General features: G+C 36.4%; 1 protein-coding gene across 3 annotated transcripts in view; it reads left to right on the top strand.

Annotated features, from left to right (window-relative positions):
* FANCC (FA complementation group C) overlaps positions 1-26,070 on the top strand; it is a 92,738-nt gene that overhangs the window by 44,614 nt on the left and 22,054 nt on the right. For all 3 annotated transcript variants that reach the window (XM_072859430.1, XM_072859429.1, XM_072859431.1), the window contains 4 exons: positions 14,276-14,395; positions 15,185-15,249; positions 19,163-19,327; positions 21,658-21,814. In XM_072859430.1, the coding sequence (XP_072715531.1) occupies positions 14,276-14,395; positions 15,185-15,249; positions 19,163-19,327; positions 21,658-21,814 (507 nt within the window). The remainder of the gene's footprint in view (positions 1-14,275; positions 14,396-15,184; positions 15,250-19,162; positions 19,328-21,657; positions 21,815-26,070) is intronic.

Genomic DNA, 26,070 nt, shown 5'->3' with positions numbered 1-26,070 from the left:
CCTTCTTATCTAGACAGTTTTGAAAGAGGAAGATTAAGAGCTGAACTGAGATATTTGAGTTAAAATTATGAACATAAGTCACCTGCTATTTATTATTGAGAAAGAGGAGAAAGAATCTGTGTCATAGAGCGTAGGTTTTAGCATGGTTTTATTACAAATACAACGTTTGAAACTTTGTTTTTGTTGTTTCCCCCTTCTAAGGGGAGAACACTAATTTTAGCAATATTCAGACTAAGATAAATAACTAGTTGCTTTAGACTGTCTTATCTTTGTGATAGTATCACTATAATATTTTACTGTAGGTAAAATACAAAATAATCAGAAGGGAATGCCAGTTTGAGAGGGAAGGGGAGGTGTGGAGCAGGGGATCTGGTTTTCCCTAGCAATTGTGGGAAGAGAGAGGTCTGTGTTCCACAGGGCATGCGTCCAAGAGAGAAATGGAAAATGTTAAGTGTCCTGGAGGCCAAAGTAGTTCAAAGTTACTTAATCACTTTCTGAGACTCAGTCTTGTGGTTTTAGGGATCTTACGGCTTTTTTGGTATGTTTGGAAAAGAGGAGTTGTCATTCCTCCTCTAACCTGTGCAAATAATCATCAGGAACTTTGATCACTGCAAAGACTGTATTGTATTCCTTCAGAGGAAAGACATCTGATGGATTAAAGTATGTATCTTGTTTATACTTTTCCTATTAATTTTTTCTCTGGTTCTTCAGGAGTCTTTGTGGCACTTTTCCTCAGTCATTATATGTGGAATTTACCCATGCCTCTAATCAAAGGTTTATATCAAAGAGGGTCTAAAGACATTTCCTCAGGAAGTGGTCTGGAGTGGGTGGAGATGAATGGGCTTTTACCCAGTCCTTGATTTTTTTCATTCAGCCTTGCTTTTGGTACATCCTTCTTCCCTCCTTTGCTAGGTGGTGGCACACTGGCTAGTGTAACACTTCATATTTATAGCCAGTACACAATCTGTTCTTTTCACAGGAGCATCTGTGCAGCCAACTCCTGGCAAAATTGTTGAAATGGTACAGACCGCCTCATAAATTTGGTAGGGAAGAGTGCAATAACAGCTATGTGTTGTGCTTCCAACAGCAGCATTGTACTGCTTAATTTTGTGTGATAGATCACACAAACAACATCAGGAGAATGCATGGAATATAAGTTTTGAACTTTTTTACTACTTACTTCAGAGATCAGAATTCGAAATAAAATTTTCTGCTAAGAGAACTGCTACTTATTTTGGTGTTTAGGGCTTATTTTATTATTCTCAAAGTAACTGTTACTATGAAATATTAAACATCCTTAAAGAGAAAGGGAGAAGTTCTTATGCATTTAAATCATAGGGTCATCGGAAATGTTCAATGTGTGTAATCACCTAATGAAGTGACAGATGGAGTTGTAATATTTTAGTGCTCTCTAGATACACGTCTAATCCTCAGTTCACATAGGTTTTTGAGCTTTAAAGAGCTAAAGCAATGACTTGGCTCATTATAAAGATGTGGGGTGACGGGGTGGTATGTCAGGCTCTATCTTTTGGTAAGTAGGTTAAAGCAAATGTTTCAGTGGTAGATTTGCTTTCCCTGTGGCCCTGGCTATACTATAAGGCAAAATGTTTTCATAAACTTAAAAGAGAAGTATTTAAAGTATCCAGTTTTTGAGCCATTTGTGCACATTAAAAATAACTTACTGTTCATGTTCAATGGTTTCCTGTTGGACAATGTAAGGGGACTTGCCGCAACAGATGCAATAGATTATAAGAAGACTGCAAGTATAATAATTACAGCATGGAGCAGCTTTTGCTGGCAGATACAAGAACGTAGCACTCTCTTTAATCATAGTGCTTCCCATAGTGTGGGTGGCCACGGGCTGCAGACATTTCAGTCAATGCCTTCTCCGTGCAGCAGTTGTTGTAAAACAGAGCTGAAGTAAACAGCACTCCACAGACTTTTAGGGGTTTTTAATTTTGAGAAAGTATAGCTTCCCTTTGCCCCTCCTTTTGGCTGCTTGCTTCTGTCAGTCGTAACCATACAGGTCATGCTTCCTACCAAACCAGTTTGGCTTGAAGTAAATAACATATAATGTATTATATATAGACTCTTCAAAAAGTTGTGTTTTATTGGTTTTTGGGGGTTTTTGGTTTGTGTTTTTTTTGTTGTTGTTGTTAAAATATATGTTACTTAAAAACCCGAATGTTTTGTTGTTTTTTGGCAATAAGAAGTAACCTCTGCACTTATATTAAGTTCTCTATAATGTCTAATCCTTTTTTAAAAGCCTCTCATCTTCGTTGTTTTCATTCTCCCAATTCTTTTTGCTTTGATGCTCAGTGTTATTTTACTGTTTCTCTAAAATGTTTTACTGTCATTCTAGCCATTAGCACAGCACTTTTCCTCCAACCAAATTGAAGAAGAATTTTTTTTTTTAAATTTTTTTTTACCTGGCAGCCAGTTTACTGCTTTGGAAGCTGATTTCACCTCCTTACTGTTTGACATATACTCATCTGGAATCTTGAGTTCCATGAAATAGATTTAAATGGCTAACTTGGTGTCATGCAAGTACTTAGCATTTACAGGCCTTTTTGGAGTATGTACATCAGCTGCAGTTGAGGACAGATACTGTAATTCTATTATATAAGTGTTTGGGCATGAAAGGATAAATTTTGATTAGATGAGTTTTTACATTGTGTTTAAGCATATGTGGAATTAATTATGTAAATGAGCTTGAAAGAAACGTCTTAACTTTCACTGGGTAACTGATAGTTGAGAGTCAACTTTCCTTTGAATCAAAACAAAAAGCAAAAGACTGTTAAATTAATTAGAGCCCAATGACTTAAAGAACTCCTAATGTGATATGGGACCTTTCAACTTTTAAGTTACTGGTTAAAATTCAATTTTGAGAACCAAGTCTGCTTGCTTTGCAATGTGTCCTGAGGGAGTAATGAGTGATAAAGGCACTTTTCTCAGTCCTTTGTGTGATTTGTTTGCGTCCTGGCTACCAACCTGGAAAGGGAAATGGGCTCCTCGGAGCTGCTGGCCCTCTTTATTCCTCTCCCTGGTGTGTATTCCTTTATTCCTGTCCCTATCCTGTGCATACACAAAATATGTGGGCCAGAGATGGAGTGATTTCAGAACCATTGTTTAACATTTTTGCTCAGCTGCACCAGCTGTTGAAGTGTGTGTGACTACACTGGGTACATACCTGGGGAAGCCCACTTCTCCCAGCAATACTTGCTTAAGATTTGACATATCTGCCTCTTAAACTTGCTGATATACAGTTCTGCCTCTAGTAGGTTAAAAAGCAGGATTCTTAGGTACAGTTAGAGTGGGTCCCGTCTTGGGGAGGGGGAAGATTGCAGTGAAAATTGGAACTGACCAATGAATCAAAGATGAGTAAGTAGTTGATACAGTGATAGTATATATTCAAGAATTCTGATAGAATATGCTCTAAACCAATTTTATTCATAAAGGACAGGAGGGTGATTGAGGATCTTAAGAGATATTCATACAAGAAGAGAGTGGGGCTGGCTCTTTTTAATGTAGTGAGAGAACATTTAAGAATGAAGATGGGTTTTCATATAGAGCACATAATCAATTTCCGATGTTTATTGTCCCGAAGTTTTACTGAGTTCACTGACAGTATTTTTTGGTTGTTGTTCTTTCAGTTTTTGGCAAGTCCCTCAACCGGAGGGAGTTCTTGGTTGTTTCTAACCTATTGAAGATTATACATCTAAATTGTTAGCCTTCTCACTAACCCCTTTTTGAATCAACTTTCTAAGCTGATTTGGACCTTCTGTAGTCACCTATAGATAATTGCTTTGGTAGGGTGTAAGAGAATTTGCAATGTTTGCACATCTGCAAGTATTACCATATTTTTCTGGTTAAAAATAGTATGATAATATGAACGGGCTGGGGGAAAACAGACCTCTTTCTTTCTTTTTCAGATAGATAATTCTTTAACAATGCCAAGCCAACATGAATATAAATAATTTCTTGGCTTCTGGGGCAAAATAAACAAAAGCTAAGTACCTGAAAGAACATATGAGAAACTAAGGATTCTGCTTTCCTGTAAGGCTGCTCGAGCTTTAACAGCAAGTGTCACAATTTGCTAGCCAGCTGACATTTCTCAAAGCAATTTAGTAGTGCCAGGTGGCTCTAGTAAAGAACAATGATTTGTTACTGACAAACAAAAAGAGGTCTCTGAAGAAATTCTGCTGGCATTAGATATTTTTGCTCAGCCTAATATAATTAGTTACCAGCAGTTGTTGCATCACCATTATAGATGTATTTTGTGCTTTCTTGCTAAAAAGTTCAGTGAACATTTTTCTCCCCTTAGACTTTTAACAGCTTGACACTTAAGAAGTTCAAAACCAAGTGATTAAAAGTAATTTCTCCTGAATATCATCCTAGCTTAGGTGATCTTTGGGTATTTACAACATGTACCTATTGGAAATACAAAAATCTGATGTTGGGCACATATATTTATTGAAAAAAGCATAAGTTTCGGTATCTTTTTTCTAGAAATTATGCACTCACAGATTTAAACTATAAGTGAAACAATTTTATGATACACCCACTCTTTCTAAACCTGAATTTATTCATCCCTCTTTTCCACATAATTTTTTTGTGGATTTAAGGAATTCTTCTGTGGGATGCTTGCATTTTGGCTTTTGAAAATTGTGAAGGGAAGGGGTAAATTAATTCTAAATCTCTGGCTAGTTAAACCAGAGGGCTTTAAAAAAAATAAATAAAAAAAAAGATTTATGGTTGACTCTGGTAAAGCTATTGAATTTCCTTTTGTAAGTTAGTGTAAATGTGTGTTTTATTTCAGCAGCAAAAGTTTCCCCTTTTTTCATACAAAGAGTAATAGCACTTTCTAGGTGGGTGTTTCTTAAAGAGAGAGGAGAAAGAAAAGAGGAGATTTGAAACAGCTTTTCCTGTCTGAGGCCAAGAGTAGACTCCAAGCTTGCCAGCCCTGCAATTCTTTAGCTTTTTTCTTATGATTTCCAAGGGTTTTGTTAGTGATTTGCAGATGGAGCTTAGGCTTTGGAACTCATCCATTAAAAAGTTGTGTGGTCTTAGCCACAGTAGTAGTGCAACATGTTTTTCCTATAGTAGTTTCACAGAAGTTAACTGAGCTTGAATTAGTGAGGGAACAACAATGCAGCTTCCCCCTGCCCCCCTTCCCATAATTTTCTTCGCTGCGTATTGTTTGGAAATTAGGATCAGGTTCATTTTGAATTGTATGGAAGTATGTAACATTTTCTTCCATTTTAAGAAACAGAGGTAGAGTCTGAGCCTAGTCTTTTTGATAAGCTACATGTATCAGCAGGATTAACACAATTGGTAGCATACATTAATTTCTAAAGAAAAAACATATCTGTCTGAAGGGGGTTTTGAGTTTTTTTCAGTTAAGTTTTTCTAGTAGGTTTTCATGATCCTTTTTTAAATTTTTGCCCTTTTTTCCTTTTCTTAAAAAGCAAATTGCAGTTACAGTTGTGGAAGCAAAGTTAAGGAAATTGGCTTAATGTGAAAGCACTTGAGCAGGTTTACCTCAAACACACACTGAAGGTGAGCCTGCTTACATGCTTCAAGGACAGAACAGGGTGAAGGGCTCTGTTGCATCAGGTACAGTGTGGAGAACTTAATAGAATCTATGTTTTCTTGTCTGGGAATATGCAATGAAGTCTGTGCATCTGGCAACGTGAATTTTGTGAAAGATTAATATTATTCCTGGATATTTTTTTAACTCTTAAGTAATATTAACTCAGTCTAGTCATTTATCTATAGATTTTCTGTAACTTGATCACATGCTTAAATGGCAAGACCCTTGTCTCTGTAGGAGTGTTTAGCAGAATAATTTGTTTACCATCAACTAGTCTTTCATGGTTATCAATGGAGATTTAGTTGTGGACAGATGTCACATTTTCATTCCAAGTGAATAAGGAGAAAAATGAGAAGCTCCAATAAATCCTAAATATGTACTTGTGGCCAACAATTTTATTTAGTGTGCTGGTATAGAATTTAGCTAATGAAAACCATCCCGTAAATGCAAAGAATGTGTATCCATAAACTGTGCTGAAACAAAAAAAACTTCCTGACAGTAAATGTCAGAAAGATATGTGGGAAGAAAACCCCTCCCCACCCTATACTTAGGCACTTTGGCCCCGATCCGGTAAATTACTGAAGAATATTCTAAGCTTTCTTAAAGTTAAGTTGACACTGAAGTGATTTCTTTGTGCAAAACCTATCAGTGGTTACTGGAATAGACTCAATTTGGTAAAGTGGGAGGTTGTGTAGACTAGCTAATCATTGAAATATATGTGTGTGTGTAGTATAATATTTCGTCTCTTTGAAATGTGTTTTAAACAATTTTAATTTTAAAGCAGAAATTGGAGATTTTGATTAGGTTATTGATGGTAAGTAGTTCAAGAAATTTTTTTTACTAGCTTATAAAATACACACTCACATACTGATAATAATTAAGTTGTTAACAAACATATGCCATATAATTTCCCCTAATTTATACACTGAGATTTTTATAAGATGTTGAGAAAACAAAATTGTTTAGTGTAAAACAGTACTTTGAAAGCTACATTATGTTTAAATCTGTATGATGTTTTACTACCTTGTTTTCTTTTACGTTTTGGTTTGTGGAAAACTAATTTTCTGTCTTTTCCTGGAACTAACGAGCAAGTGAGCAAGAGGTCTTGTAAGCAAAATTAAAAGTCACAGACTTTGTTATGATTGGATAAGTGTCTGGAAATAATATGAATTGTGTTATGTCAGCATCCTACTCACAGAATTGGTTTCATAAACAGTTGGTGTTGAGACAGTCTCTGAATGAGCATGCTGCCTTGTCATTTACAGACTTAGACACTATGATTCTCCAGAACTGGCTGTTTATTTCATAGTAAAAAGGTTCTAAAAATACTAGACCTGTTTGTGTTTTATTGTTGATTGTTTAATCTAGAAGGTATGGGACACAATAAAACTCTTAAGCCTTCAGGCAGGACTTTTAAAAAAAAATACTGCTAAAAGATATCTGGAGGAATTTGGTTTGGACTGAGCTGCTGAAAGCTAGCAAACAAACAAATTAATTTACATTTAAACAAATCAGAGCAATATGTATACCTTGCTTCCTGAGGACTTTGTTTAAATAATTTAGAAATTAATTTGGGATGTTAGAATCCTACGTATTTAAAGAAAGAAATAGTACCTATTGTATAGCGTTTTTATTTTTTAATAATGATTGTAAATCATATTATCTAATTTATTGTTAATGTTGTAATTGATTACACAGTTTTGAAGTATTTTTAAAGCCAGGCTGGAAATAGAATTTGATCTTTTGTCTTCTAGACCTGTGTTGAAAGCAATGGGCCATCTGCCTGTACAGGGAACACCTAAGAACAAAATTGATGTACAGACTCTTGAAATCATTGCCATACAAGAAATATTCATTCCAAAGCAAAGAGGAAATAGCACTTCTAATGCTTCCTCTGGATAAGATTTAGTTTTTCTTATGATACCTGCTTTCTCTTAGCAGAGCTGAGAAAATCTGGTTCCTGTTGAAGGAGATGGAAAGGTCAGAAATAAACCTGTTACTTGACCAGATTTCAGAAATTTACCCTTGGGTATCTATGTTGTACGAATTCCAACAAATTCACATAGATCATAATTTTCAGCAAAATGTCATTAATGATCTCTTCTCAAAAAATAATGGCATTCTGTGTTTCAAGGAGAATACACTAAAGAGAAATATCCTTTGGGACAAATGATAGATCCTTCTGTTCCATCCTGCTCTACCTGTCACTTTGACCCAGTCATCCAAGTTGTCAAAGAGAGCCCGGTAGTGTCACTGGGAAGTCCTAATCAGTATCAGGTTTGAATGGCTCATCCCAGTGAAACCATCCATCTCCTATCGCCAAAATATATTGCCCCTGTTGATTTTCACATCTGCTTCTGAGGACAGTCAGAATCATAAATAGTTTGAAGAGAGCATGTTGAGAAGTTTCCAGAAACAAATTGGTTTATCTGGTTCCCCTGGAATGTCTTTGAAACTGTGTCATAAATTCCAGGACAGTTGCTACACAAATACAGATACTAGCATAAAACTTGTCATGTGGTCCTGTAATAAAAATCAAGTGCTATTTCTGTGTTGATGTCTAATTTCAGAGGTTATTGTGCCTTTAATTCAGGCTTCTATATTTTTCTCCATTGACATGAGCCAGAAGGTATTTCCTGTTACAGAAAGAAGGGGAAAAAGGCTTCAGAGCTTTTGGATCCCTGGTTAGTAAAGGCAAGATCAGAAGGCTAAAGCACCTCCTTCCCCTTTCTGGAGTTGTGGACCCTAGCTGAGTTGGTATCTGCCCGGTGCTGTGCTGCTTATCTCAGTGGAGGAGCAAATTCTGCTCCAGGAAAATAAATTCCAGGCTTTCATAGATGCACGTGCTCCAAGAGATGGTTGTCTCTGAGAAACAAACTTCATGGAGTAACTCAACAAATCCTTTGTAGCACATGGAAATCCTCACGTAGCACACAGCCTTCATCACTTCGAGAGGAGTATCAAAAGAGTTGGCTTAGCTTAATTGAAAAGTGATAGGTAGGAGATGTTTTTCAGTTGCTTAGTCCTCTTTAGATATAGGTAGATGGTAACCAGGGAACATAGTGACTTGTTTTCTCCATTTGTATACTCAGAAGTCTTTAGTTTCAAGTCTATTCTCATTCACTCCACTTTCTCTGAGTGAATTAATAAGGGACAGCCTTATAGCCAATCTATAAACCAGAGGAGTAAATATTAAATCACGCCTCCTCCACTATAAAACCTGGTAGATATGAAGCACTGTGTTTACACTGATAAAATAAATTATTTTATGTCTTCATGCAAATGGTCCTAGGATTATCTGCCTCTTAAGGATATTAGAAATCTCTGTGCAGAAGTGGATGTTAAATTCAGTTAGCTAGAATATTACTCAGTATAAATTGCATCAATAATTAAAGCCACTGGCAAGGTTGTTCAAGGAAGTTGGTCGTTGTGAGGGCTTTATGAAAATTCATTAATTCAATTTCAGGATGAAAGGGATTATGTCACAGAACTTTAATCCACGGCCATGGGGATGGATGTATTCTTTTGCCACTAGAACCAAGGTGGTTTCCTTCCTGCTTCCTATTGAATTAATGGTGAAGGAAATCAAGAAAGAAATATTTTCTAATATCACAGTATACCTGACTGCTGTTCATTTTCGAGAATCATGACACCTTGTTATTCTTCCTTCTGAATGCAGCACTTCTGCCACAGACTCATCCATTTTTCTGGCTTGTAGAATATAGCATTAGTGGATTAGACAGTGAGTGGTAACTGATTTACTGCCAGAAATAAGTGATGATTATGTAGATCTCAAATTGTCTACTTTGCTGGTGTAGGCTAGGATTTGTGACTGAGATCATCAATTCAGGAATGCATTTAGTATTGACAACTTTCCCATCATGTTCTTGAATACCTTCTGTTGGGTTTGAAATTATTCCTTAAAAGTCACTAGTCTAAAATTACTGGTCTTTTGGACCCCAGGAATCCACACTGTGGCTATATAAAATGTTATGTTTTTTTCTTTTCCACAATGCTTTGTGGGGGCTTCATAATGCAATAATGGAACCTATTACTAGTTTTGAATATTTCTATAGCATCCTATAAGAACCTCTGTGAGAAAATGGACGAGAGGAAATGGCCTCAAGTTGCACCAGGGGAGGTTTAGACTGGATATTAGGAAATTTTACTTGACTGAAAGGGTTACCAAGCTTTGGAAGAGGCTGCCCAGGGAAGTGGTTGAGTCACCATCCCTGGAAGTATTTAAAAGACGTTTGGATGAGGTGCTTAGGGACATGGTATAGTGGTGGTCTTGGTAGTGTTAGGTTTACAGTTGGACTTGATGATCTTAAAGGTCTTTTCCAACCTATATGATTCTGTGATTCTGTGAAAATCTCCTGAAACCTTCTAGATTTCTCTATAGTATTTTCTGAAAGAGCTGATTTCAAAAGTGAAAGGAGAAACTTACATATAAGAAAACATTGTTTTACACTTGGTCTCAGAGCTGGTTCTAACCAAGTTCTGCAGTATGATGTGAAATAACTACTGATACAGTCCCTTTAGGTCTGAGAATTACTGGAATTTAAACATAGTGAACTTTGAAGCTTGAGGTAAAAATGACAGTTTTCACTGCCATTTAGTTAAAAATTAGCCATTCCTGGTTTACACTGTATTTTTGATAATCAATTTAATGATGTATAGGATGAAAGAGGATGGACAAATACCGTAAGAAAATAATTACCTGGTGATCTTTTTGTTCTTAGTCATTTTGTCTCTCTAGAGATTATCTCTTGGAATGGTTTGCTTGGTTTATCTTTCCATGTTCTAACTTGAAAATTGGGTTTCTCACAACAGCTGAGTTTGTCTTACCCAGCTTACCTGCTAAGTGGCTGGAAAAATAATATGAAAAAATAATTGCCTCTGGTTGGACGTTATTAGGTATAAGCTTTATTTCTTACCATTATACTACCCCTTCCACACCTTTTGTGTACTTACACAGAAGTGTACTGTTATAAGAGGATTATGCAATAGAATAGCTGAAAGCATCTTGTTTTCAAGAAACGGTTCACCTTACATAAATCATAGTATCATGGAATGGTTTGGGTTGGAAGTGACCTTTAACTATCTTCTAGTCCAACCCCCCTGCTGTAGGCAGGGACATCTTTCACTAGATCAGGTTGCTCAAAGCCCCATCCAACCTGACCTTGAACACTTCCAAGGATGGGGCATCCACAGCTTCCCTGGGCAAGCTGTTTCAGTGTCTCTGGCTTTCTGGGCTGCAAGCACACATTGCCAGCTCATGTCCAGTTTTTAATCCAGTATCCCCAAGTCCTTTTCTGCAGGGCTCTCTCAATCCATTCATCCCCCGGTCTGTACTGATACTAGGGATTGCCCTGACCCAGATGCAGGACCTTGCACTTTGCCTGGTTGAACTTTGTGAGGTTCACACAGGCCCACTCCTCAAGCGTGTCAAGGTCCCTCTGGATGGCATCCCTTCCCTCAAGCATGTCAACTGCACCATGTAGCTTGGTGTCATCTGCAAACTTGCTGAGGGTGCACTCAATCCCGCTGTTCCACTCAATCCCATCCCATTGATGAAGATATTAAATAGTATTGGTCCCAGTACAGACCCTTGAGGGACACCACTCATTACTGGTTTCCTCTTGGACATTGAACTATTGACTGTAACTCTTTGGACACAGCCATCTAGCAATTCCTTATCCATCTAACAGTCCATTTGTCAAATGTAAGAGTGAATTGTCAATATTTACTTTTCTTTCAGACAGCTCTCTGCTAATGCAATATGTAGTAGTAAAAGAATTATCACTTAAAAACAGAATTATGTGCAGTAAATGAGCTACATTTTTTAGAGAGAAGGAGAACTTTCTGGACATGTTGTAGACCAAAGAAAGCATTTAAACTTTAAAAGATAAATGCTTTAAATTATTGTTACCAAATTTCTTATCTTTGTTGCATGTAGGTATGTCTCAGGCTTTACACTGGCAATAGCACCTGTAAAATGAAATATTGAAGACATAGAGCTGAATTCTAAATCTTTTTTTTCACCTTTAATACATACCTTTCTTTCATACATACCGAATACCTCCTTTCATCTTGACTCCAGTATCTCCTTACCCCTGTTTCCCTTGCCCCCTTCTGGCTGTTCAGAGGTTTTGTGTGTTCCAAAAAAATAACTGAAGTGATCTGTAAAATCCTAGCATGGATGTAGTAAAGTGCTCAGAAAAGGAAAAACAAACAAAAAACCAATCAACCAACCAACTAAAAAAAAAACCCAAACCACGAAAGTGTTGCAGGCCCTATGCAGACTCTGATGATGTGTAGTAATTGTGTCTTGTCTCTTTCTCTATTGATTGGTTAACAATTACTATTATACAAGGGTAGGGGGAAAGTAACTTTAAAATTATTCTTCACATAAAGAGTGTTTAGTTAGTTTTATCCTTAGGAAAATTTTGGTTACAGAGGGGGTCACTACATAATATATTTTGTAGTGTTACAGATGAATATATGGGTTTTTAAGCTACTCCCTCATTTAGCTGCCATTAGCTGCCATGTCAACCTCTCAAATCCTTTTCAGAGCTTTTTACTTTTGTTCTTCTCACTGGTGAAGCAAGTCTTTCACCGAGCAATCCAACAACTTTGTAATTTTCAAGCCCCCCTCCTTACCTCTAGCAAAAGTAGTATCCCAAGTTTGTTGTTGCTAACTCCTCCTTTATTTTGTTTTCAACTTGCAGTCTGATCCCTTATCTCATTCTACTTGATAAACTGTCCTATTTTGTAGGAACTGCTTGTCTGAACCCTTGATAGTGTTCTGAAAACAAATTTTAACTTTAGTAATGGTTGCAAAGGACAATAAAAATATATATGGTTCCATATTAATAAATTGATTAAAGGGTGTTTGGAGATTGTACAGTTTAATAGATTTTAGCCTTCACTTTTGACATATTTAGATGCTTGTACATTTTGAAAATCCACCTATTTTTCTTTTTCTTAAGAATGCAAAAGTTTCATGTAAATTACTTCTTTGAAACTCTGTGTTGCTACAGCATTTTCTTTCCTCCTTAGTTTTAGGAAGTCATTAGATGGTGGTAAAACAGCCATTTCTCCTGTTCAGGGCTATTTAGGAAAAAAGGTTTACAATGAAAGAAAAGGATATTTAGGCATTTAACGTAAGTCTGCAAGGTAGTAAAATAATCCTAAACAAAAGTACAATAAATAAGGTGTCCCAAATGCTTGTTACTTATTTTGATAGTAATGAATTTTATTAGACCTCTGGTATGCTTCTGCTAATTGTATCTTCTCTCTCATGTTAATCAAACATGGAATACATGGAATACATCTAATTCCAGGACTTCTGAAGGAGTTGCGTAGGGATGTTCAACAAAAGTGTGCATAAATATTTGGTTCTGATTTCTGAAAGCAGAAAACAAGCTAACTGATTTTTATTTTTTGTCTCGAATCTTTCATCAGATTTCTCTTTTAAAAAGAACACATGGAGTGAAACCCCTTAAGACCATGGAAGTCACAGAGCTTTTGTCTAAACTTTCCTTTTAATTACATATTTTAAAAATTAAGATCTTTTTCAATGTTTGCTAAGCCTTACCCTCTGTTACAAAGGGTTTTACACTTATTGCCATACTGAGTGTAATATAGTTTATACTTTAAGTGTCAATGATATATAAAGCCCTGAAATGAACCTCTGGAAAGGGAATGTAGCTGTTGTTGTATCAGCATGTAGCAGTAGAGGACAGGAAGAAACCTGTAACAAAGTCAGAGCAGATCGTTTGATAAGCAACATAAAACTCCCTCTGTTCAGTTATGACAGCAGGATGCAAAAACCTGCTCAAGATTTCACACAACAGTTTTCATAAATGAGTTCAGTTGGGAAGGTGCTGGGGTGTAAGATCTGTCCAAAAGACAGCAGAGCTGTAGTATAGTGCTGAAGAACTGGGAAAGCATGAAACCAGAATACTGTATTCAGAGTCCTCTGCATGCATCTGCAAAACCAGTGTATCAAATGTGTTAATGTGACTTTACTCTTCAATCTATCATCAAAGGATTATTTTGATTTTTGTATGATGTATTAAAAAGGTTTTATTAAATGCAACTTAAAACATTCCGTAGTGAAATTGGTAGAGAAGTAAATATCAAACTAAAATTTTATCATTATCTTTTCAAGATAATGAGGAAATTAAGCAAATTAAATTATGAGGCCAGACCCTGAATCACGTCAAAAATTACTAGGGCCTCTTGAAGGAGTGATACAGAAAAGTAAATGTTAACTTTGTGCTTTCTCTTCTTGATCATGGTACTGATCAAAACTACAGGTGAGTTTTTTGCTGTGTAGCAATGTGGCTACTGCTATTCAGATGATACCAGACTGAAATGGCTTCCAGAGAACTGAAACCTACCTAAGGACTGTCTAGCTTTGACACAGAGAGCCTCCATTGCTATTGCACAACTATTGAAATTGTGTGGTGTGTGAACCAACGTTTTGATTGTAGCAGCTGCAGCATTTTCCTATGGTTGATGGGAGCTGCCTGCTCTTCTGTGTTGATGGTGTAAAATGGCCACAACTGATCAAAAGATCTTAGCCCAGATATAGTTCAATAGCAGTCAGTTCTTTTTACACAGCATGTTGTAGCCTAATACTTTTTTTATTGCCCTTCTCTTGATTTCTCACAGAGTTTGCTGTGCCATCTCCTTTCTTCTTCTAAGTGGGAAAGTAATGAAGCTGAAACCAGTACATTCATATCAACTCTTGGCTACACGTCAGCAGATTATTATTGTCACTTAGTTAAAAATGTAAGTATTTTGTGCAATTGAGATTTTGTTAATAATAAATCACCAGTTTATAAGCACATACATGGAGCTGTCATTGCTATAAGGAACATGAACTGAACTTTGTTTATCTTTTCTTACCTCAGTTACTTTTACAGCCTTTTAAGGGAAAAAATGAAGTGGGAGATCTCTGGACAAACGAGAAAATTTTTTATTAGATTATACTGTAATAGATGTTCATAAAAACAAAATTCCTGTTGCTGTTGTGTTATAACAAAAAAATGTCTGCCCTATCATTAATTTTTTTCCCTGTGAAGTCTAAATTATATATATGATTTTTGTGTATTAGAACATAACTTTTGGAATGTTTTCTTTGACTGTATGCACTGCATTTAAAATGGTAGATGAGCTGTAAATCTTAGGAAAAGCATCTTTTACGTTTAATATATAAAAATAATGGGAATAATATTTCATAATATGTTGACTTAAATTAGATAACGCACATAAAAATTATTAGTAGTGCTCTTCTGGAAGTTTTGCCTCAACTCTTGGGGAAGCACAGCTAAAATAAAGAGCTTCTTAGTTTTCAAATGTGGCAGGTATATAATGGGTGTTCAAAAAACATTTTGCAGCATAGTTTATTCAGCAATCTGGACAGCTTTAATTTGGTACCAATAATTAAAAAATTAAAAAATCAAACTGAGTGAACAGAGAAAGTTATTGACCTCCACAGTATATCAGTCACACAGAGAACCATGCAACTAATGTCTGCTTATTTGCAGTATGTGTAATTTATTTTATTTTATTTAACAGATGGTCTTTTCATTAGTAACAGAACTCAGAGGAAATCAGTTCAATGGACTTAACATTCAGGGGAGGTAGGTGTTACCTAAACATCATTTTGATATGTTTTAGTTTGGATCATTACAGTTCAGTGACGACCTATTTACAGTCTGGAGCAACTTAGGCTTCAGTTGGAAAGTTTTGGATATATATGTAGATAATTTCAGGTGTGGACGAGCTTGCTAAGTTGTGCTTTACATAAGAGTTTATACTTAACCTGAGAGTCATAGAATGGTTTGAGTTGGAAGGGACCTCCAAAGATCATCTAGTCCAAACCCCCTGCCATGGGCAGGGACACCTTCCACTAGATCAAGCTGCTCAAAGCCCCATTCAACCTTTTCTTGAACACTTCAGGGGTGGGGCATCCACCACCTCTCTGGGCAACATGTTCCAGTGTCTCACCACCCTCATTGTAAAGAATTTCTTCCTTATATCTTATCTAAATCTACCCTCTTTCAGTTTAAAATTGTTGCCCCTTGTCCTGTCACTACAGGCCCTGCTAAAAAGTCTCTCTCTGTCTTTCTTATAAGATCTCTTTATGTATTGAAAGGCCACAATAAGGCCTCCCCAGAGCCTTCTCTTCTCCAGGCTGAACAACCCCAACTCTCTCAGCCTTTCTTCATAGGAGAGGTGTTCCAGCTCTCTGATAATTTTTGTGGCCCTCCTCTGGACCCACTCTAACAAGTCCATGTCTGTCTTGTACTGGGGACCCCAGAGCTAGATGCAGTGCTCCAGGTGGGGTCTCACGAGAGTGGAGTAGAGGGGCAGAATCCCCTCCCTCGACCTGCTGGCCACACTTCCTGTTATGCAGCCCAGGATACGGTTGGCTCTCTGGGCTGTGAGTGCACATTGTCGACTCATGTCCAATTTTTCATCCACCAGTATCCCCAAGTGCTTCTCTGCAGGGCGGCTCTCAATCCATTCATCCCCAGTCTGTATTGATACTGGGGATTGCCCTGACCCAGATGCAGGACCTCACACTTGGCCTTTTGAACCTCATGAACTTAATAATCTTAATGTTGGCTGCTATATGCGTCCTTATAACCAAAGTTAACTGGCAGTTACTATAAGAAAAAGCAAAAAAAGTTTTCCAAAGGAATTTTTTTCTGTGTTTGTGTGAGTGATAGTTTAATATGACAGAATAGTAGTTACTTTGCACTTGTTATTAATGAAAAAATTTGCCCATGCTTATTTAAAAAACCTTTCATTTTCCTTCTATTAGTTCCTTGATCTGGTACCAAACAGCACTGTGGCAATACTGCATGTTTCATATACAACTATTTTAAATGTACCCAAGCACATAGTATTTTCACCCTTTAACTGCTGTTGGTTTTCTAAGGGTGAAAGTCTGAGAAAGTGGGTGGGAAGGAAATTGTGATATGCTCTGGCCAGGTGTCCAATCCAGACTATCAGATGCTAATAATCACCTTGCAACATTGTGTGGGGTGTTTCTATATGTCTAGATATAGTCAGTGAGAGTAATCACCTTCTTCATCCACACTACGTAAATACAGTGAATTAAGCCAAAATCTGTGACCATAAAAAAGGGAATACATTTGCCTAGTGCTACTGTTGTCACTATTTTTGACATGCCTTCTCACTGTGTAATTTGTGCCTTTCCACTGTCATTAAAATGCAGATCATAGTCTTTTGTCAATATTTTAAAAATTATTGTATTTGAATACATCAGTAGATCCTTTTGATTGTATGTAATTAAGTGTATTCCAGCTAAAAAACAAAAGCAAAAATAGGGATAGATATTTTTATGTATTAAGTGCATTTTAATGTAAAAATACATTTTTACATACATTTAAAATAAATTTTTACATACTCTTTTAAATGTATGACTCTCCTGTGCATATTCTATTGGTCTTCAGAGTCAAAGCTGCTGATAATGATGAAATGAGTTTCATGACCTACGTAACACCACATAGCCTGTAAAGTTACAGGGAAGAGGAGGCTGATTGAAATATCTTCCTTGTATCATGAGCCAATAGCTTGGCTGTTTTTCTCCCTTCCTTCTTGCACCTAGCTGTTTGTGTAAGGCAGAGGAAATGAGCTGAATTCATTTAGAGCTGACTTTAGTACCGAAATCATGAACACAGTTAATGAGGAGCATCACACAGTTTTGTTCAATGTAGAAAACAAACACCCATATTTTATAAAGTAAGGTGGATCAGACTTAGCTGAAAAGCTAATGAGACTGTTGGGAAGAGAAATATCTGATTTCTACTGGGTGAAAAGGAAAACTTTGAACTTAGGTGGATTTTTGAGAGTAGAAATTATTCAAGTTGCAGAGACAAATGTAGTTTGCAGCTAGAGGTGAACATTGTCTCATTTCTCCATTCAGTGATGCTTACAGGTACACAGATGACAATGTCTGTGCAAATTCATTGCATATAGTGGAATGCACTGTGCAGTATTCTCCAAGAACATATTTTGAAGATTACTAGAAGAAGAAGAAAATTGCCTTTGCAGGATTTTTCTTCCGAAGTTAAAAGTGAGAATAAAGTAAACTGCTAAAGTTTGCTAACCCTGTATAAGGAATTAGAAACAGAATTTTGTAAAGGGGACTGATTTAAAGAGTCTCAGGTCTGTGAACTTTACACGTATATCCCAAAAAACACTACTGTACAATAAATATCAGCTGAATAATTACCATTCCTACAGAAACACTTCTCATAGTACAACTGCATCTCAAAGTATTTCAGTGTAAGAAACCTTAAACACATATTTAGTGAGGTACTTACTCAGAAATTTGAGTCTTTGAAAATGTGTCATGTTTTATTTCTCCCACTGTGGAAACCACGATGGTACCCTGTGTCCACAAATCATAGCACTTCTGTCACAGCATGTGCCAGTGACCATTAGGAAACATCTATTTGGGAGTAGCTTTAATACATGCAGGGCGATAGAGTTAGCTTTTACTCAGAGTAGCCTGTAGTGTAATTCCTGTCTCACCTCTTCATAGGCTGTATTGGTGGCTCCCTAGAGAAAACAGTTTGGGGTTCTTGCAAAGAATGCACCCCTTTTAAGTGAACAATGCAATCAGGAGAAACTTGCAGGAACTCAAGGAAGCCTTTTACAAACAATCTAGCACTTTTTAATTTGCTAGAATTCATATTTTGGAGTTCTTAGTTTTCATAAATCTCTTCCTGTCAAAACTGCATGTAGAAAAATCTGCAGTTTCATGTGCTCGAAATTATATGTATTCTGGGAAACTTGTGATTTCCTTTTGCAAATGTTATCTCTTATATTGCATGCCATTTTTCTTTTTGTTTATGTTCCAGAGGTTCCATGTTTTGTTTATGTTCCAGGTTCCACTGTCTTTAATAATTTCCAAGCATGTAGTTTTAGTGAGCAGGTCAAGTGAGTGGTTCATATATTAAGATCTGAAAGTGTTACATATTCCATCAACTGTAGATCTGTAAGACAAAAATTTTTCAACTGAGCATTTGAAGACAGCAGCATTCGTATTGTTTGGTTCATAGAAGTTGTCTCTGTTGGAAGGAGAGAGGTCAAGGAAACAACAGGAGGCCTTAAAAGCAGCTAGGTGGTCTCTTGTGAGGATCTAGCAAACCTACATGGGAGCTGTGAATCTGTAGTCTTCCTTGCCTGTGGTTCGCTGATCCTGGGAAAGACAAAGCATTCCTTGCTAGGAAGGGTGTGATTACTGAGCAAACACAACTGGCTGCACATCAGAATTGCGTTGACATCGTGGTTTGCCTTGAGCACTAAAATATCAATATTTTATCTGACTTCTCTTTAAGATTCTTCATAATATGTAATGACATGTCAAGTCATTCCGATAAATAATTTTTCTGCAGTTAAGTATGCATCTCTTACATTTAACCTTCTGTAATTAATTTAATCTTCTTTTACCTAATCAGTTCAGAAATTAAAGTTTTGACTTTTCTGAAATATGAGCTGTATTCATTTTTCCCTCAGAGTTTCAGCCAGTCGTGTGAATGCTGTGTCCCTTTTCTGTCTCCCTCTTGTTACTTTGCCTGATCTAACTCCATTGCTGGAAACTCTCCTTCTTTACCATGGAGGTGCATCAAAAGAAATTCTCAGTTCAGAGTTTCTGGAGGCTGTGAATGAGGCCTTTTTAAAGTAAGTAGCATGGTCTGTATGATTTTTATGCTCTTTTCATAAAGAATATTAATGCAATTAAATGTCTTTTTTTCTGTGTTTGTGTGCTGAATGCACTGTACATCTGCATTCTAGTAAAATACTTCCCTTGCAATTGAATAGCAGAGCTCAGGTTGTAGGCCAAAGCAGAATTTTAAATTGCTGATGTACAAATTGTGGCGTAACAGCTTTAAATACTGACTGGAACTTTGTACCACCTTTTTCTCTAAAATGGAGGTTAAAGTCTTCAATAGATTTTAGGAATTTTGTGAAAGATATGATCAGTTTTCATGGAAATGTTATTTACCCTTCATACAAGTGTATCAACATTCCTAACTTGACATTCTGAGAGCCATCTTTATTTTTCTGTGCACAAGATAGATCCTTATGTTTGAGTGGGTTTTGTGGGTTTTTTGGGGTTGTTTTTTTTTTTTTTTTTGGTGAAATTGGTTCTCAAAATTTTAAATTCTCCTGGTTTTCAGCAGATTGTTTTTAATGAGTCTGATAGAGGCAATTTGTGAAATATAACTTTGTTTTGTTGCCATTAAAACCACTGTTTTGATAAAATCAGTCTATGGATTAAAACCAGATGAGTGAAGCTGAACATCAGCAAGATTGGCTATGCCAAGGAAGGAGAGACATCAGGGAAAACACAGCCTACTTTTGGCTGAGAGTTGCTTTATTCAAGTTGTAGCTGAGGGACTGTATTAAACAATTCTTTTTTTATACTAGAAAAGGTCCTTTGTGAACACTTTACCTCAGTTATCCATTTGTCTCCTTTTTAATCAAAGTTTTAGTTGCTTCCTATGTACCCAACATCATAATTTCTGAGATGTTCCAATGAAGATTGTTACATTGCTCCATTGAGGCCTCCACCAAAAATAAATAATTAATGGAAAAGCACAACAACTAATTTGTACACATGCTACTAGAAGCTGAGGAAAACAAGTGAAAAAGAAATGTGAAGGTCTGTAGTGAAAGATGTGTCCCAAAAAAGAGAGAGCTATCTTTCACTTGTCCATCTTTCATGGCTTCAGACTGGATGTGTTCCACAAGCAGTAAGGCAGTTTGAAAAATGTTCAGAGCAAGTTCACAGGTTCAGCATGGATGGTCTATACTGATGTCAGTGAGCCAATGGGCAGTCCATCGTGACATAATTTTGCCACTTCATAATGGGAGTCTGAATCTTTTAGATGGTCATTAAAGGTTCTTCTGGCTGAAATAAATGTCCCTTAGCTTAACTTTTGAACTACTTGTTTATCACAGTGAGCAAAAATAATTCACTTCATATGGCTGTTCACTAAGTGAGTCTTGCAGGGCCCTTGACAAAAGTGTGTGGTTTTCCTGAGAGCAGATGTAGGTTTGCACGTGCTTTGCATGGTATACTCCTGGCCTATCACCGAAGCTCATGTGAACTTAACATGAGTGTGTTTGTATTTATTCCCCCTCCTTTAACAATCGAATTCTGTGTTCCCTAACTCTGTCATTGTGTTCTGAACACTTGTTTTCCTTTTGAACATGGGTGAAGCCTGCTCCAGGAAATAGATTACTAAATACTGGAACTTGCAGCACTCCACAGAATTCAGCATTGTCCCAGTGGGACCATCTGCAAGTTCAGTCACAGAAGGATAATGACTACAGTTTACTTATATGGTTTATAAGTTTGAGTACAGTTTACCTATATGGTTTTTAAATCTCAGAGTTGGAGCACCTCTATGTAAGCTTATTCGATTTCTTTTCCTGGCATAATAATGTCTGCCATACTAACACAAAAACAACAAAAAAGAGGATTGTGGCAAAATTAAATAATCTGTTGTCATTCTTAATTTACTCTGATGGGCATATGTGCTTTAATAGTGATACTTAATTAAACAGCATCTTGAAACTGAGCATTGCTTTACAATTGTGAAATTTCACGTACTTTAATATATTTCTTGTCTACAGATGTACACTTTTAAATTAAGCTATTACATAGTTTTGAAAGAAAAAAATGGAGGAAGGGAGGGGAAGGGAACTGCAGACTTAAACCTTCCATTTCCCTTTGCTGGGATCCATCATAACACAATTTTTAGGTTTTAAAGACATGTGGTAAGGTTTCACTTGTAGATGATGGTGATGCCCTGTTATTCTTTGCCATCTTTATTTGATATTGAAGAGAGTACTGCAAACAAGATTTTCTCTCTCTTGCTGCAGGTTGATCTTTGTGTCTTCTTTTTCCTCAGTGTGCTTTAAAAGAAAAAAAAAAAAAAAAAGGTGCATTTTTGTCTTCCTTCCAGTTTCCCAGGGAAAACAGTATTTTTCTCCCTAACCAGGAAGAAGATCTCCCTCCCTGAATCAGCTGTCCTCAGCCTCTGGCTGCGTCATTTGCCAAGCCTTGAAAAAGCTACATTCTATCTTTTAGACCAGCTGGTTTCCATTCAGTTGAATTCAATGGAAGAAGTGGCTTGTGTCATAAGAGATTCGTTACTGGTATGTGCAACATGTAGTACAGTTGATACTGCTCTTTCATGCTTCAAAAGTGACAGGGAGTTTTCAGATACGTCAGCATCTTTGTGGGAAATGGCTGTCGTGAAATATAACTTGCTAATGCAAAGGCAAATCTTGAGTACAAATGTCACTAAATTTTTAGTTTTTACACTGAATTGCTAGAAGAGAAAAAAGATTTCATCCAGTGATGAAGAATGGATGAAGAGACGAGAGTCTGACTGATGGGGGTGCTGAGTACCTGCCTCTGTCTTAAAAAATTATAAACTTTGGCCAGGGAGGATTTGAATCTGTTTTTACTTCAGTGTCTGTACCCTTGTGAGTTTAGCAGTTTAAACAATTTAAATTCCTTGTAGATTGTTTTGTTATGGACTGCTTAGTTACTTCATTTTGTTTGCAAACCTGAACAAAATTCTTAATACAAAACATCTGCTAAACTGTAATTAAAGTTTGTTTTCAAATGCTGTTACATACGCAGTGCACCAAAAATCTTTCCTATGAGAAAACATGACACAATACCTTTTCCAAAATAATGAGCTAGTTTGCAACACTAAATGTAAATTTAATTGTTAATTACAGTGTGAAATAGCATGCGTGCTATATATTTAAATTATGTATTTCATAAACTGAATAGAACTAAAAAATGGCACGTGGTATTTTATTTTCAGCCTCCGAGACTGCTTACAGAGTACGTATTTTAGATAGGAAAAGAATGATACCTTTAAATATTCTTCCTTTTTAATTGAATCTGCAAATTTCTATTTTAGGGATCTGTTATAATCCTTGCAAATCTTGTAAGTACTTGGTGTCAACAGCACTTCATATGTCATCTGCGGATCTAGGTATTACAGAAAAATTAGGCACAGGCCTTGTATATAGCCTTTTCTTCTGGATCAGATACACTGTGAGTTGAATACAGCATATGGTACCACACATGGCAGAGGAAAAAATAAAAATATCTAGGTTATACATAAAAAGAAGTAAAATCTTTGTTTAAATTATTGGTTTATTCTTGTTTATTAACAATGTTCACGTTTACCTTGTCTGCACATCCTGATCCCTGAAAAGAATGGAACATTACTGTTCTAGCACACTTAGGTTGTCCTTACTTGCCTCTGCTCCAAAGACTTTGCGCTTTCAAAATAAGATATTCACAGAGTGGAAAGACCAGTGCAACAGCTTCAAATGCTGGTTTAGAGAGGACATCCTGTGGACAAGGAGTGGAATGAATGCAGGCATAAAGAAGAAAGCAGTTGAAAGATGGATATTCCTGATTAGTGGGCATTGATAAGAGGGAGGGTGCATAAATAGGAGATGGAATACCAGTTAAAAACAACAGGATGAGAAGCTTCAGAGAGGCAGTATAGAAGGAAAAGATTTGATCCAGAATTTGTGTTCTAAAATACTTAATGATATTTTGTACAACTTGTACATGGTACTGTAATGATACTTGTGTGACATTAGATCAGTTAGCACTTTGAATCCAACAGTATGATTAATTTAGCCCACTTGAAAGACAATTGAATATTTATTTAGGAATATGGGTATGCATTTTTTGGCTGTTGGATTATGGTATTTGTAGAATGTGACCCTTGTTTGCCTTATGGATATGGTAATAAAAATGGAATGATGAGACAAAACTTGATTTATACATTTTTTTCTATTTGGAAGAAAACCTCTAGAGTACAAACAGGCAGAAATATGTTAGTGATTTGATTATAGTATGTGATAAGAAGGAAATTTCAATAAGCTCTTTCATAATTGCATTATCAGAGTCATTTATCTAAACAAAATATCTTGATACAGCAACCAAACTGTACATAACCCTCATAGAGATCTATGGTACCCACATAGTTGTAAACCACCATACTTCTATTATGAAAGAAACTTGATATGCATACTCTTATATTTTGATTCCAAGAGTAATTGTAGTGTGATGGTCCACTAACTTGTGTTTTATATGGTATGCTATTAGGTTTGTGGTTTGAGGGCTGAACTGGAATTAATGTTGGAAATTCTATAGTTATTCAGAAGTAATAAAAACAAATTAAGGGACCATCACAAATGGTCTTTTAGCTTCTTCAGAATTTGGTGGGTGAGTGGATGTCTTCCTTTCAGAAGTAACTTCAAGGTTTGTATGTGTGTGTTAACAACTAAAATTTAAATAAATACACATATTAGAATTTTATGCTTTACCAGAAATGTATAGATATGTATATAAAGAGATTTTTAAAGCATGTAATGCATGTAAAAAGAGATGTGAATGAATCAGTGTTAGTGAAGTGTTCAGTTCGTAGATAGCTTTCCAAAGTAGTTTTATTTCTTTTGAAGTTATGTTGCAAGAAAAGTGCAATAGGTTGAGAAGGCTTAAAATTTGTCAGCTTCTTCTTTATAAACCATCTGTTATTGCTGCGTTTTGTGTTTTCCACCTTGTCAACTTTCCCAAGTTCAACCCAGAACGGAAATTATATTGTGCTCTGCAGTTAAAGCTCTAGCTGTGGGGTCTCCCTTGCTGTTATTTTCGCTTCAGCATTACAGAGCAAATACAGTTTTACTGGGGATATGGCAACTCTCGTATTGCTTGACAGCATACCAAGCTGGAGACTGCTCTGGTTCCCATGCCCTTGCATTGCCCTCTTGCTGTGCCTTATCCCCAAGTTTTGAGTCTAGCTGGATCCACACTCACCTTTCAATGGGAGCTGTGCCAGTGAAATAGGCATTAACAAGGGAGAAAAGAGGAGGGACAGAGAGAGACAATGAGCAGCTTTTTTTTCTTGTTGTACTATATTCCAGCTAAGTTACAATTAATTTCCTCAGTATTGCCTGTCTTTGAAACCTGTGTTGTTATGGTAAAACTTTTGAAACAGTGAACACTAATTTATTTACAATGTTGATGAATTCAGGAGCTTTTTAAGCCTCTGTAAAAAGATGGTCATGCTTTCAAAATAAGTGTATGCTTCAAAATAAAAATGCATTCAGCACTTGATATAAGAACAAAATGAAGTGACATTTCTAATTTTTAATTGATAAATATAAAATTCAGGAATAGAGGTAAATATAGAATTCGGAAATACAGACAACATTTGAAATACAGTAGTGTAGTATTTTCTTAAAGCTAGATGTGTTTAACCGTAGAAGTGTTGTGTCCTATTAATTGCATATGAGTCTGGAAGTCAAGAGAACAGGTATTTGCAGTGTTACCACCTCAAATCTGTTGCTGTGTGATCTTGGGCACAATTCCTTTCCCTATGTTTACTCTTACTTGCAGTCGTTACAGAGCTTTCTATGATGTGAATAAAAAGCAGTATATGATTATTAGTCTGTTCCTCTTTGTGCCATTTACTTGCAACCTGTAGACACAAACATATTTCTCTTATTTCTTTATTCAGTTCTGGCTTTGTGTTGTAAATTAGTTGTTTACAATTCTTCTTTCTAATAATACAGATATAAAAGTAGCGTAGTTCTATAGAACTTGTGTCTGTAATACTTCATCTTACAGTATATTTTTCCTGTTTCATTTCTTTCAGAAATCTCAGTGTTTCTGTGGGGGGGGTTTTTCTGAAGAGGCACACATTCTTAAAATATGTAATCATGGTATCACACATGCAGCTCCAGTTCCCTGTGTGTGGATCTTTTTCATTTAGTGTGTGTTGTGTCATATGTATTGTGCATGTTTTAAAGGTGGTGGAACAAGCTTCTGCTAGACAGCATGTTTGGATTTCTGAGATTTCTATGAAAAATATTGCATAGTCACAGACAAGATTATTAAAATGTAAAATGCCTTTTTATTTTGAAAAAATATGGAGATACGGTCAACAACATGAAAACCCTATGAGAATCCCTCCTGAAATTGATAATCCCTGCCAGACTCCAGAATTGCTGCTGGCCGCAGCAGAATTGTGCTGCCTGCTCTCGTCCTGCCACACAACAGGCACATCTTCAAATTGCCTTGGAGACTTTTGCAGTATGATAGCATTCTTACTTTGAGTGCATGCAAATTAATTCCATGCAGTCCATTGACCAAAATCTTGTGGAATTAGATAACAGTGGTGGGGTTTGGGGTTTTTTTTGTTTTCCCTTTCGAATACCAGTGATGAAATTCTGTTGATTTCAGTAGTGTAGATGAAATACTAGGAGCTAGGAGGTTTCTTGTAGTGAGTACTGTAGATTGCTGCTGTCTGGCAGGAAAGGGTGGAAAGTTTTTCATTGCTGCGTACAGCACATTTATTTTGGTCTTGTTC

Source organism: Ciconia boyciana, chromosome 4 (genome assembly GCF_034638445.1).
Source record: "Ciconia boyciana chromosome 4, ASM3463844v1, whole genome shotgun sequence".
Taxonomy (NCBI): domain Eukaryota; kingdom Metazoa; phylum Chordata; class Aves; order Ciconiiformes; family Ciconiidae; genus Ciconia; species Ciconia boyciana.
This window is presented reverse-complemented; position numbering and strand designations above follow the sequence as displayed.